The following is a 13,166-nucleotide window of genomic DNA, read 5'->3' as shown; positions in this document are numbered from 1 at the left end:
CCCAGACTGACAAGAGAGCTCAGGCTTCACCGCAGCAGGGATTAGTGCCCGCACATGCCAGAAGATAGCAGGATTCATGCAAATGTCTCCATTTTGGAGTAGCTAGGTGATCATGCTTAGTTTAAGCACTAAATGTGCTGTTGTAGTAGAGTTAGCTAGGAGGCTATCTTATTTTCAAAGATGTTTATTCGTTTAGCTGATGCTAAGAACAAATGTTAAGTGTTGGCATCTTGGAAACCTACGCTTGTCTGACCAGTTCACAACATGTTGTTATGCTAACATGAATCATGGTTTGTAAAGAACAAAACTGTCCTCGTTTGAATAAACCATCAGATTGTATATTTCATTAGCAGTGTTGTGTGTGCTAGGACATACAGTAGCCCTACCTCTTATTTCGAGCCCAGTTCTTCAAATAAATATTTCATATTTAAGTTTTGATTTATCGATAAGATTACTCAAGCAGAACTTTACCGCAGCCTGACATATATTTCTTGCTTATTTAGTTGCTTGTGTTTTAAATAGGCAAAATGTTTATCCTTTCTAGTTGAAAAGCCCATATGCACAACATTAAAGGGCTATTTTAATTGCAACTTCAAATAAACAAACACAAACAAAGTCTCAGTGAATCTGGCAGCCACCCAGGCACCCAGCCAGAACACATCAACCACTACTAAACCAAGCATGGATTTATCAGACGTTTATTAAACACTTTAACACAATGCTTGAATGCTCCTTTCTTGAATGCGTATTATTTCCAGTGGACCAGTTTATAATCAAATWGTTTTTGTCAATGTTGTTTGTAACTGTTGTTGGTTTTACTGTTTGGTCCAATCATGTAGTCTCAGTCATTGATTTGGATTCTTGTGTTTTTTCCCTCACTTGTCTTCCAGTATGGTCTACTCCTTGGTCACCTCATAACAGCAGAACTCTCTGTATTTGAGCCACCCTCCGGATATCAGAGACTGATTTCTGGAATATGAGTTAGCTAGCGCAAACAACAACTTTGGAGCAAAAAAGAGCACTTTGTGTCACAGCTTTTCTGTTTCATGAGAAGAAGGACCGTTGTTGAGTCTGGGCTGTGCTGGTCTGGAGGAAAAGGACGGGTTTCAGCACCAGTCCCCATCGTCTCCTCATGTAACGAGACCTTACTGTTTACAGTACTCTGTAGGTCAACAGCCCATGATGAGTCACAGCGACCACCATATCTACTTTTGTCTGTCACTGCCTGGCCAATGTTTGTACTCACAGCCTGTCCTGGAGAAGTACAGTAGCATCACCACTACCATAGTAGGACACAGTAGTGTTTTTTTTTCTTTTTTAGGGGGTGGATCAGCTTTAATATTGCAGATAGATTGTGGCTTCAATCAATGTAATTGTCTGCGTCATTTCCAATCCCTCATATATTTTGGGGGGGTTAATATGTATTTTTGGGGGGGTTAATATTTATACAGTTCCAGTCAAAAGTTGGGACACACCTACTCATTCAAGGGTTTTTCTTTATTTTTACAATGTTCCACATTGTAGAATAATAGTGAAGACATCAAAACTATGAAATAACACATATGGAATCATGTACTAACCAAAAAAGTGTTCATCAAAGTAGCTACCCTTTGCCTTGATGACAGATTTGCACACTCTTGATATTTTCTCAACCAGCTTTATGAGGTAGTCACCTGAAATGCATTTAAATTAACAGTTGTGCCTTGTTAAAAATTATTTGTGGAATTTCTTTCCTTCTTAATGCATTTGAGACAATCAATTGTGTTGTGACAAGGTAGGGGTGGTATACAGAAGATAGCCCTATTTGGTAAAAGACCAAGTCCATATTATAGCAAGAACAGCTAAAATAAGCAAAGTGAAACGACAGTCCATCATTACTAAGGTCAGTCAATATGGAACATTTCAAGAACTTTGAAAGTTTCTTCAAGTGCAGTCGCAAAAACCATCAAGAGCTATGATGAAACTGGTTCTCATGAAGACCACAACAGGAAAGTTAGACCCAGAGTTACCTCTGCTGCAGAGGATAAGTTCATTAGAGTTACCAGCCTCAGATTGCAGCCCAAATAAATACTTCACTTCAGGCTGTGTAAGGTCCTATTTGACCAAGAAGAAGAGTGATGGAGTGCTGCATCAGATGACCTGGGTTCCACAATCACCCAACCTCAACCCAATTGAGATGGTTTCGGATGAGTTGGACCACAGAGTGAAGAAAAAGCAGCCAACAGGTGCTCAGCATATGTGGGAACTTCTTCAAGAAAGCATTCCAGGTGAAGCTGGTTGAGAGAATGCCAAGAGTGTGCAAAGCTGTCATCAAGGCAAAGGGTGGCAACTTTGAAGAATCTAAAATAGAAAATATATTTTGATTTGTTTAAAACTTTTATGGTTACTACATGATTCCATGTGTGTTATTTCATAGTTTTGATGTCTTCACTATTATTCTACAATGTAGAAAATAGTAAAAATATTCATTAGATAGTACCGGCAAAACACCAGACTTAACGTCAACAGTGAAGAGGCGACTCCGAGATGCTGGCCTTCTAGGCAGAGTTGCAAAGAAAAAGCCATATCTCTGTCCAGTGTCTGTGTTCCTTTGCCCATTGTAATCTTTTATTTTTATTGGCCAGTCTGAGATATGGCTTTTTCTTTGCAGCAACACTGTTGATGTTGAGACTGATGTTTTGCGGGTACTATTTAACGAAGCTGCGAGTTGAGGACTTGTGAGGTGTCTGTTTCTCAAACTAGACACTCTAATGTACTTGTCCTCTTGCTCAGTTGTGCACCGGGGCCTCCCACTCCTCTTTCTATTCTGGTTAGAGCCAGTTTGCACAGGTCTGTAAAGGGAGTAGTACACAGCATTGTACAAGATCTTCAGTTTCTTGGCAATTTCTCGCATGGAATAGCCTTAATTTCTTAGAACAAGAATAGACTGACGAGTTTCAGAAGAAAGTTCTTTGTTTCTGGCCATTTTGAGCCTGTAATCGAACCCACAAATGCTGATGCTCCAGATACTCAACTAGTCTAAAGAAGGCCAGTTTTATTGCTTCTTTAATCAGGACAACAGTTTTCAGCTGTGCTAACATAATTGCAAAAGGGTTTTCTAATGATCAATTACCCTTTTAAAATGATAAACTTGGATTAGCTAACACAACGTGCCATTGGAACACAGGAGTAATGGTTGCTGATAATGGGCCTCTGTACGCCTATGTAGATATTCCATAAAAAAATAAACAATGTCTACACTGTATTTCTGATCAATTTGATGTTATTTTAATGTTCAAAAAATTTGCTTTTCTTTCAAAAACAAAGACATTTCTAAGTGACCCCAAACCTTTGAACGGTAATGCATATATTGTTTTATTTATGTTCCTTTATTATTTCCCCCTCACCCTACTACCCCTCCCCTAATTGGAGTAAACTAATGGACAACAACACTTCTACTTCCAGCTTATACATACTATATACATTTTACAGAAACAGTATATTTTACAAGAGTTATATTTTGTTTGTTTTAAGTCCCATCCTTCAGCAACCTCAACCCCTCCCACCTATCTCTGAAGACCATCCAGTTTTGATTTCTATTTGCCATATATTTTCAACTGTGCTGTGATGTTTCACAATTGTCCTGAACCTATACAATCTTTTACAGACACTGTATATTTTATATTATTTTGCACAGTTTGCCTCCGACACAGCACAGTTGTACACAGCACAGTCGTGGTTGTCAGTGGGACAAACAGGTCTTCTTCTTCACCCATCTGCCCTTAGAGTCTCACTGACAGTAGCTATTTCTTTACTGGTGGGAAGGGGAGATGACACARCCTGTACAGAGACAAGGTGAACATTCTGTACAGGGACAGGGAAACCAGGTCAGCCAATGTTGCATTTTTGCCTGCCGCATTACACTACATGGCCTGTGTGTTGATATACAACATTACATTACTATGTGAATGGCTTTTGTGATGTGTGTGTGTGTATTTTGTGTATTCTTTAAAAAAGCAATTCAGAATGAAATATGGTTGACAAAGCATTATATACAAATGGAATATTGTGGGATTCTCTGTAGTTATAGTGAAGCTATTTGGTGGAGGGATTAAATCTTTTTTMGGGAGAACTAGAAAAGCAATTCTTTGTATTTTATTTTTTGTACAATATTTAGAATGTTTCGTTATGTTTAAATACTCTGTGGTCTACCCAAATGGGTCAAGGTCTTCCGGTATATAAAGATTTAATAAACCCTATTTTAAATGGGGAAAAAATATGACTCTTTTTGCCACTATTTCCATAATGGACCAAATGTTGGACGTATTTACTTCATTTATTCATGGTAATTTAAATGTAATTGTTAACTGCTTCCCTTCATACTTTATCCAAAAAACATTTCATCATAAATATAAGTGAATTGCATATCTGCCTCCACTGCAAGATGTCTAGTATATAGGTTCTAACTGTGGTTCCACTGCCATTACCAGAAGCTACCAGATGCTGGCAATAACTAAACACTGTCTAAAAACAACTATGGACTTCAGAGCTTTTGGCAATGCTTTTTCATGGTATTGTCTGTCAGAAAATTCATGATACCCACGCTGTCAGTTAGCTGCATCGTTCGTATGTATCTTTGCTCAGAAGTATTTCATCAACCTTTACGCAAGGTTTAGAAAGGAATGCCCATCTTGTTATATTATGTAAGAGCACAGTCTTAACTCTGTATACGTCCATCCAGGATTCATTTAGATAATTGTTTATGAAATAAAGTATGACTATTTTAAAATGTATGTCTCTTTTTTTTTTCTCTTTTCCTGAAATGTATTTCCTGTCATGATGTAGGTTTTGAAATGGCTGGAGGACTATAACTGTCAAGGGGAGGAAATTATGTGGTCATCTAAAGAACTGAAGAAAGAATCTATTTCCCCAAAGATCTACACTGACTGTACAAAACATCAGGAACACCTGCTCTTTCCATGACAGACTGACATGGTCAATCCAGATGAAAGCTATGATCCCTTTTGATGTCACTTGTTAAATCCACTTCAATCAGTGTAGAAGGGGAGGAGACAGGTTAAGGAAGGATTTATAAGTCTTGAGGCAATTGAGACATGGATTCTGTATCTGTGCCATTCAGAGGGTGAATGGGCAAGACAAAATATTTCAGTGCCTCTGAACGAGGTATGGTAGTAGGTGCCAGGCGCACCGGTTTGATTGTGTAAAAAAACTGCAACGCTGCTGGGTTTTTCACGCTCAACCGTTTCCCGTGTGTATCAAGAATGGTCCACCACCCAAAAGACATCCATCCAACTTGACACAACTGTGGGAAGCATCTGAGTCAACATGGGTCAGTATCCCTGTGGAACGCTTTCAACAACTTGTAGAGTGGTGCAACTCAATATTAGGAAGGTGTTCCTAATGTTTTGTGCACTCAGTGTATATCTATCTATTACAGTCAACTATGTTCGCTATAACCTATTTACTGTAGGCACACATTCATTTGTTGTTTGCTAATCTCATCACCCAGAACCAAATCTGTCATGAGAGACTAGTTGTATCCTGGTAACCATATCTGATGTGGATATGAGGGCATTACTGCACAGTAACACTGTCAGATTCTATTGTGTTCTTACTTCACTTTGCCCTACTACCACATCTCCTGTCTCCTGCTGTATCCTGCCCACCTGTCTGGCATCTGTATCACTTCCTTAACGTGGTTACAGAGATGTAGAATCCTTCTGTCTTCTCTCTGATGATTTGTGTGAAGAGCAAGAGAAGCTGTGATTCCTGCTGATGTCATTGGTCCTCCTTACCTGTGTGATTATACAACTCTGCGTGCATGTGTGTGTGCTTGCTGGCTTGCGAACATGCTTTCATGTGTATAGTGGGTTTGCGTGCATATGTGCTTTCATCAATCAAATTTATTTATCAAGCCCTTTTTACATCAGCTGATATCTCAAAGCGCTGTACAGAAACCCAGCCTAAATCCCCAAACAACAAGCAATGCAGGTGTAGAAGCACGGTGGCTAGGATAAACTCCCTAGAAAGGCAGGAACCTAGGAAGAAACCTAGAGAGGAACCGGGCTCTGAGGGGTGGCCAGTCCTCTTCTGGCTGTGCCGGGTGGATATTATAACAGTACATGGCCAAGATGTTCAAACGTTCACAGATGACAAGCAGGGTCAAATAATAATAATCACAGTGGTTGTAGAGGGTTCAACAGGTCAGCACCTCAGGAGTAAATGTCAGTTGGCTTTTCATATCCGATCATTCAGTTAGAGACAACAGGTGCGGTAGAGAGAGAGTTGAAAACATCAGGTCCGGGACAAGGTAGCACGTCCGGTGAACAGGTCAGGGTTCCAGTTGAAACTGGAGCATCAGCACGATCACGTAGACTGGGGACAGCAAGGAGTCATCAGGCCAGGTAGTCCTGAGGCATGGTCCTAGGGCTCAGGTCTTCTGAGAGAAGAAAGAAAAGAGCGAAAGAGAGAGAGAGAAAGTTAGAGGGGGCATACTTAAATTTACACAGGACACCAGATGAGACAGGATAAATACTCCAGATATAACAGACTGAKCCTAGCCCKCCGACACAWACTATTGCAGCATAAATACTGGAGGCTGAGACAGGAGGGTTGGGAGACACTCTAGCCCCATCCGGCTATACCGCCGGACAGGGCCAACCAGGGAGGATATAACCCCACCCACTTTGCCAAAGCAAAGCCCCCACACCACTAGAGGGATATCTTCAAACCACCAACTTACTACCCTGAGACAAGGCCGAGTATAGCCCACGAAGATCTCCCCCACGGCACAACCCAAGGGGGGGCGCCAACCCGGACAGGAAGATCACGTCAGTGACTCAACCCACTCAAGTGACGCACCCCTCCTAGGGACGGCATGGAAGAGCACCAGTAAACCAGTGACTCAGCCCCCGTAATAGGGTTAGAGCCAGAGAATCCCAGTGGAGAGAGGGGAACCGGCAAGGCAGAGGCAGCAAGGGCGGTTTGTCACTCCAGTGCCTTTCCATTCACCTTCACACCTCTGGGCCAGACTACACTCAATTATAGGACATACTGAAGAGATGAGTCTTCAATAAAGACTTAAAGGTCGAGACCGAGTCTAGGTCTCTCACATGGATAGGCAGACCATTCCATAAAAATGGAGCTCTATAGGAGAAAGCCCTGCCTCCAGCTGTTTGCTTAGAAATTCTAGGGACAGTAAGGAGGCCTGTGTCCTGTGACCGTAGCGTACGTGTAGGTCCAAATCGGAAAGATAGGTAGGAGCAAGCCCATGTAATGCTTTGTAGGTTAGCAGTAAAACCTTGAAATCAGCCCTAGCTTTAACAGGAAGCCAGTGTAGAGGCTAGCACTGGAGTAATATGATCAAATGTTTTGGTTCTAGTCAAGATTCTAGCAGCCGTTTATTTCAGTGCTTTATCCAAGTAGCCGGAAAGTAGAGCATTGCAGTAGTCTAATCTAGAAGTGACAAAAGCATGGATACATTTTTCTGCATCATTTTTGTACAGAAAGTTTCTGATTTTTGCAATGTTACTTAGATGGGAAAAAGCTGTCCTTGAAACAGTCTTGATATGTTCGTCAAAAGAGAGATCAGGGTCCAGAGTAACGTAGAGGTCCTTCACAGTTTATTTGATACAACTGTACAACCATCAAGATTAATTGTCAGAAGATCTCTTTGTTTCTACGGACCTAGAAAATACCCCCTCCTCACTTAAAGCCGTGAAATGACATTCAGCTCCTGTCAAACGGCTCTGGCACTCAAACTGAAATTCTCATGCATGCTTTTATGTGTGTGTTTGAGCGCTTTGCCCATGTCAGTATGTCAGAGCTGTGTCCAATGTTGCGGGCGGTGACAGATCGGTGACAGCCTGTCTTCCCATGGGGCACTGATCACTGCCACATGCCTCTTAATTAAACTGCGCTCAGACTGACGTTCCCCTCGCCGTTCCTCTCTTCTACCTCGCCTCCTTCTCTGCTCCCCTTGCCAGCATCTGACGCTCCTCACTTAAAGCCGTGAAATGACATTCAGCTCATGTCAAACGGCTCTGGCACTCAAACTGAAATTCTCTTAACCTGCTTCCGCCACCCCACTCAGAAGACACCTCTTACCCACTGAAAGAGATGCTTGTGTCTTGTACAGTAGATCAGCTATGTGTGTTAAGAGGCTCTGTACAGGACATCTAATTTTGATATATTCATTTTAGAGTGATCAGGTGACTGAGGTGTTATGATGTCATGTCTCACCTCCTCCCGCAGCAGTGACAGATTCCAGATCACAGCTTTTCTCTAAATCCTCATCACGTCTGGATTTCAGTTTCTACCAATACAGCCAGACTGACCTGAAAATACCCCCTAAAGTCTAAAGCCAACCAAATGCTATCTTCCTGGTGAAGTGAATTGTACACTTTCCTGCTTCCATTGCGTTTCCCTCGATGTGTGTTACTGTCCTCTCCTGTAATATCCTTGGATGGGAGACTGTTGCTGAGCATTATGGGGCTTGACGTGTGTGGTTGTGCCCCCCGCTGCAGCAGACGGACAACCTGTCCTGGCTGTTTTAGATGCCCATCCTGTCAGCTCGCATTACCCAGCAGCCCCTGGGAGAGAGAATTTCACCTGCCTGTTCCTTCCACTCCCTCTAACCCTGGATCTGAACACATGTGACACCCTGTACAGTATCTCCCCCGGTCCAGATCAGACACTGTCTCGTACTGTCCACTCCACTGGCTTTGGTTTACATGGGATGTGATCCACAGTAAACGCTAGTCCAAAACAACGTAGTAACGCTGTCATTTTCAGAAGGAGTTTAAATAGCGGAATAGTTGAAATGCTAACATAACTCCTGGCCTCAGAGCTGTAGATCAAAACTGAAATCTGACTAAAAGGCATATAAATCAGCAGGAATCAGACATATTGTTTGCTATTTGGGTAACCCTGACATCTTCAAGAGTTTCAGCAGTCATCTTGTCAGAAGTTATACAGTAATAACCATTGTTGGTTTTAAGGAAGGCTGTAAAATAAATCACATAGAAAACCTGTCAGACAAGAGTCATCCCATAATGACAAGTAATTGTCTCGTTGCCTCTTTAAATTATCATCATCACACCAAAGACTACATTAATATGCAGCTAAAACGCTTCCTGATGCTTTTAATTAACCTCTGAATGTTCTGAGACTTAGCATTCTAGTAACATCTTATTTCCTTCCAGTAAAAGAGCCTACAGAGTCCTGATGCAGAGACATAAAAGATGGATTAATTAGGAAATAATATGAACCGGTTGGGAGGCTTATCATTAATCACTTTACAACACTTTCTGGCTTAGTGTTCAGGATTAGCTAAATGAGCAAAATGTTTTTCTCTCCTATACTCTCAGCTATACAGTAGTTTCTTCCAGCAGTAATGATGAAGTCATCTGAGCTGTAGCCAGACTGGGTAAAGTTAAAGTGCAGTCTCTCTCTCCATTAATGAGCAGTATGAGTGTCTGTCTGTGACACCATCCAGGCCTGTCTCTAAGTGGTTTCCTCAAACACACAGTGATGTGCAGCCTATCAGTCAGTGGTGAAGCGGACACTCAAATATACTACTCTAAGGTGCCTGTCCAATGGCACAAGGCTCTCACTGTCTGCCTATTAGATGTGGGATAGACACAGAGGTCATTCATATATACTGAACCACATTGGTGCGTCTATGTGGGTTGAGCATTTCATGCAGCCAAAAGGAGGCACCTCTATAAGAATACAGGGGGGGTATTTACACACATTATTGTTGTCATGACCTAGACCAGAGTATAAGTTAGACATAGCTGAAGCCCAACCAGACAGATCTGGAACCAGGCTAGGAAGAGCCAGTGAGCTTGGTTTCCTTTCACTGCAGATCAGCTGGTTTGAAATAGATCCTTTCCACAGAGCAAAATATATATATATATATATATATATTATTATTTTACTTTTATTTAACAAGGCAAGTCAGTTAAGAACAAATTCTTATTTACAATGACGGCCTACTAAAAGGCAAAACGCTTCCTGCGGGGACGGGGGCTGGGATTAAAAATAAAAATKAATTAAATAAAAATATAGGACAAAACACACATCACGACAAGCGAGATAACACAACAATACATAAAGAGAGACCTACGACAACAGCATAGCAAGGCAGCAACACATGACAACACAGCATGGTGGCAACAACATGACAACAACATGGTCGCAATACAACATGGCAGCAGCACAACATGGTAGCAGAACAACATGGTAGCAGCACAAAACAGGGTACAAACATTATTGGGCACAAACAACAGCACGAAGGGCAAGAAAGGTAGAGACAACAATACAACACGCAAAGCAGCCATAACAGTCAGTAAGAGTGTCCATGATTGAGTATTTGTTGGCATCAGATTAAAACAACAGCCTATGAATCTACTGTGTGCACCAAGAATGTCTCAATTTACTTCCCATCACCTACAGAGAGCAAACTGCTATCTAGAACATTCCACTGCCTCTCTCATTGTGCTCAGTGTACCACTGCAGAGTTATGGGCTGCTACACTAACCTGACGGGAATAGATGTCTACGGCGTGCAGCAATTCCTTCAACCTCAGAGCAGCACAACAGGCAAACAATGAAGCTGGCCTTGTGGCCCACTGTACTGAGCATATTTTATCATCATGATTCTATTTTGTGATATGATTTATTTTTATTTCCTTCAGTGGACTCTGAATTGAATTTGTATCAATGTAGACATGTGCCCCCATGTACACAATGCCTGTTGTGATGTAACGTCCTTTTCCATTGTGACCAGAATCAGTTAAAATGTCTGTGATGTAATGTGCTGTCTTGTCGATGTAAATTTTGAGTTGACATGGATATGGTCTATACTTTATAGAACGTTGCTGTATGTTCCGAGGCACCGGAGTAGTTTACTGGCCGTGGCAGACTTTTTATGGCCTAGTTTAGTTCCCTTAGTAATGTATTTTTATTTACCACTATTTCTCCCAAGGTGGTAGTCACAGTCTTGTCCCATCGCTGCAACTCCCGTACGGATTCAGGAGAGGAGAAGGTCGAGACCCCGCCAGGCCGCACTGCTTCTTCACACACTGCCTGCTTAACCCGGAAGCCAGCCACACAAATGTGTCGGAGGAAACACCGTACAGCTYGCAACCGAAGTCAGAGTGCATGCACCCGGCCGTAACAAGGAGTCGCTAGAGCACGATGGGACAAGGACATCCCAAACCCTCCCCTAACCCGGACAGAGCTGGGCCAATTGTGCGCCGCCTCATGGGTCTCCCGGTCGCGCCCGGCTGCGACACAGCCCGGGATCGTACCCGGATCTGTAGTGACGTCTCAAACACTGCAATGCAGTGCCTTAGACCGCTGCGCCACTCGGGAGGCTCCCTTAGTAATGTTAACCTTGTAACTGTTGTTGTTTACATTTGCAGCTGAATTAATGCAGATGTGTGCTTTGGATCCCTCCTCTGTCATATGATCTAAGGTCAGGAGACAGGCTTGCTGTGCCAACACACACACAGAGAGAGAGAGAGAGAGAGAGAGAGAGAGAGAGAGATGAGAGAGAAGAGAGAGAGAGAGAGAGAGATGAGAGAGAGGAGAGAGAGGAGAGAGAGAGAGAGAGGAGAGAGAGTTTCTAAGAACAGTGATGGACCAACTCACGGTGCTCGCAGCAGAAGTTTGTGACTTGTGCTACAGTAGAAATGGGCAACCAGTGAAGAACACCAACAATTGTAAATACACCCAATTATTTATGCTTATTTTTATTTTAACTTGTGTGCTTTACCATTTGTACATTGTTACAACACTGTATATATTATATATAACATTTGTTAATTGTCTTTATCTGTTTTGAAACTTCTGTATGTGTATATGTTTACTGTTTAATTTGTATTGTTTTATTTCACTTTTGTAAATATCTACCCTCACTTGCTTTGCAATGTTAACATCATGTTCCATGCCAATAAGCCCTTGAATTGAATTGAATTGAATTGAGAGAGAGAGAGGAGAGAGAGAGGAGAGAATTGTTATTGTTTGTGAAACTTCTTATGTGTAATGTTTTACTGTTAATTTTATTATTGTTTATTTCACTTTGTATATTATCTACCTCACTTGCTTTGGCAATGTTAACACATTGTTTCCCATTGCACAATAAAGCCCTTGAATTGAATTGATTGAATTGAATTGAGAAGAGATATAATATAAATAAATAATTTCAACATACCAATTAGGACATTGGCTAAAATACTTGAATCAGTCATAGAGCCCATGCCCTTTTATGGTTGTGGGAGGTCTGGGGTCCGCTCAGCACCCAGATTTCAACAAAATGGGACAAAAACACCAAATTGAGACTTCTGCATGGCAGAATTCTGCAAAAATATCGCTCGGTAGTGATACAACGTAGAACACCAAATAATGCATGCAGAGCAGATAGGGACTTCGCGCACTACCGAATTCCCACTATTATCAAAATCCAGAAAAGAGCCGTTAAATTCTAAACACACCTAAAGGAAGCGATTCCCAAACCTTCCATAACAAAGGCCATCACCTACAGAGAGATGAAACCTGGGAAGAGTCCCTAAGCACGACGCTGGTCCTAGGGCTCTGTTCACAAACACAAACTAGGCCACGCTTCACATTGAGCCAGGGACAATCAGCACAATTAGTTACCTCATTCCAATTTCGATTGAGAAAACAACAAACGATAATTAATTTGGACCATTTGGAAAGAATTCACACAAAAAACAAGAGCAAACTAGAATGCTATTTGGCCCTAAACACGAGAGTACTACAGTAGGCAGAATAATTCACTGACACTGGACTGACCCAAACTTAAGGAAGCTTTGACTATGTACACGACTCGCAGTGAGCACTAGCCTGCTATTGAGAAAGGCCGGGTAGAAGCATGGCTTCTCTCAAGTAGAAGACCACCTGGCCTAAAAATGAGGTGGAATGATATCACTAGTCTACTCTAATCACTGCCCATCGGTATTCGCCATATTAAGAGAGACTATTTCCCTCAGAATTAACAAGATGCCCACAAAGAATTTGAAAACAAAGTCTAGATCTTGAGTGTAATCAACTTAATCCCGATATCTACTGGGAGATATTAGATCCGAAGTGAGTAGTCGCATCTATTCACGGCAGGCAGAGATTTGATGGACTGTTGCC

The 13,166-nt window shown here is 41.9% G+C and overlaps 1 protein-coding gene across 1 annotated transcript in view; it reads left to right on the top strand.

Moving 5' to 3' along the window:
• Nucleotides 1-4,752, top strand: part of LOC111973236 (protein cornichon homolog 3-like) — a 63,754-nt gene extending 59,002 nt beyond the window's left edge. The window contains exon 6 of the mRNA XM_024000529.2: nt 891-4,752. Within this exon, the coding sequence (XP_023856297.1) occupies nt 891-918 (28 nt within the window). The 3' untranslated portion in view covers nt 919-4,752. The remainder of the gene's footprint in view (nt 1-890) is intronic.
• Nucleotides 4,753-13,166: the final 8,414 nt, after the last annotated feature.

This window comes from Salvelinus sp. IW2-2015, linkage group LG14, assembly GCF_002910315.2.
Source record: "Salvelinus sp. IW2-2015 linkage group LG14, ASM291031v2, whole genome shotgun sequence".
Classification (NCBI taxonomy): Eukaryota; Metazoa; Chordata; class Actinopteri; order Salmoniformes; family Salmonidae; genus Salvelinus; species Salvelinus sp. IW2-2015.
This window is presented reverse-complemented; position numbering and strand designations above follow the sequence as displayed.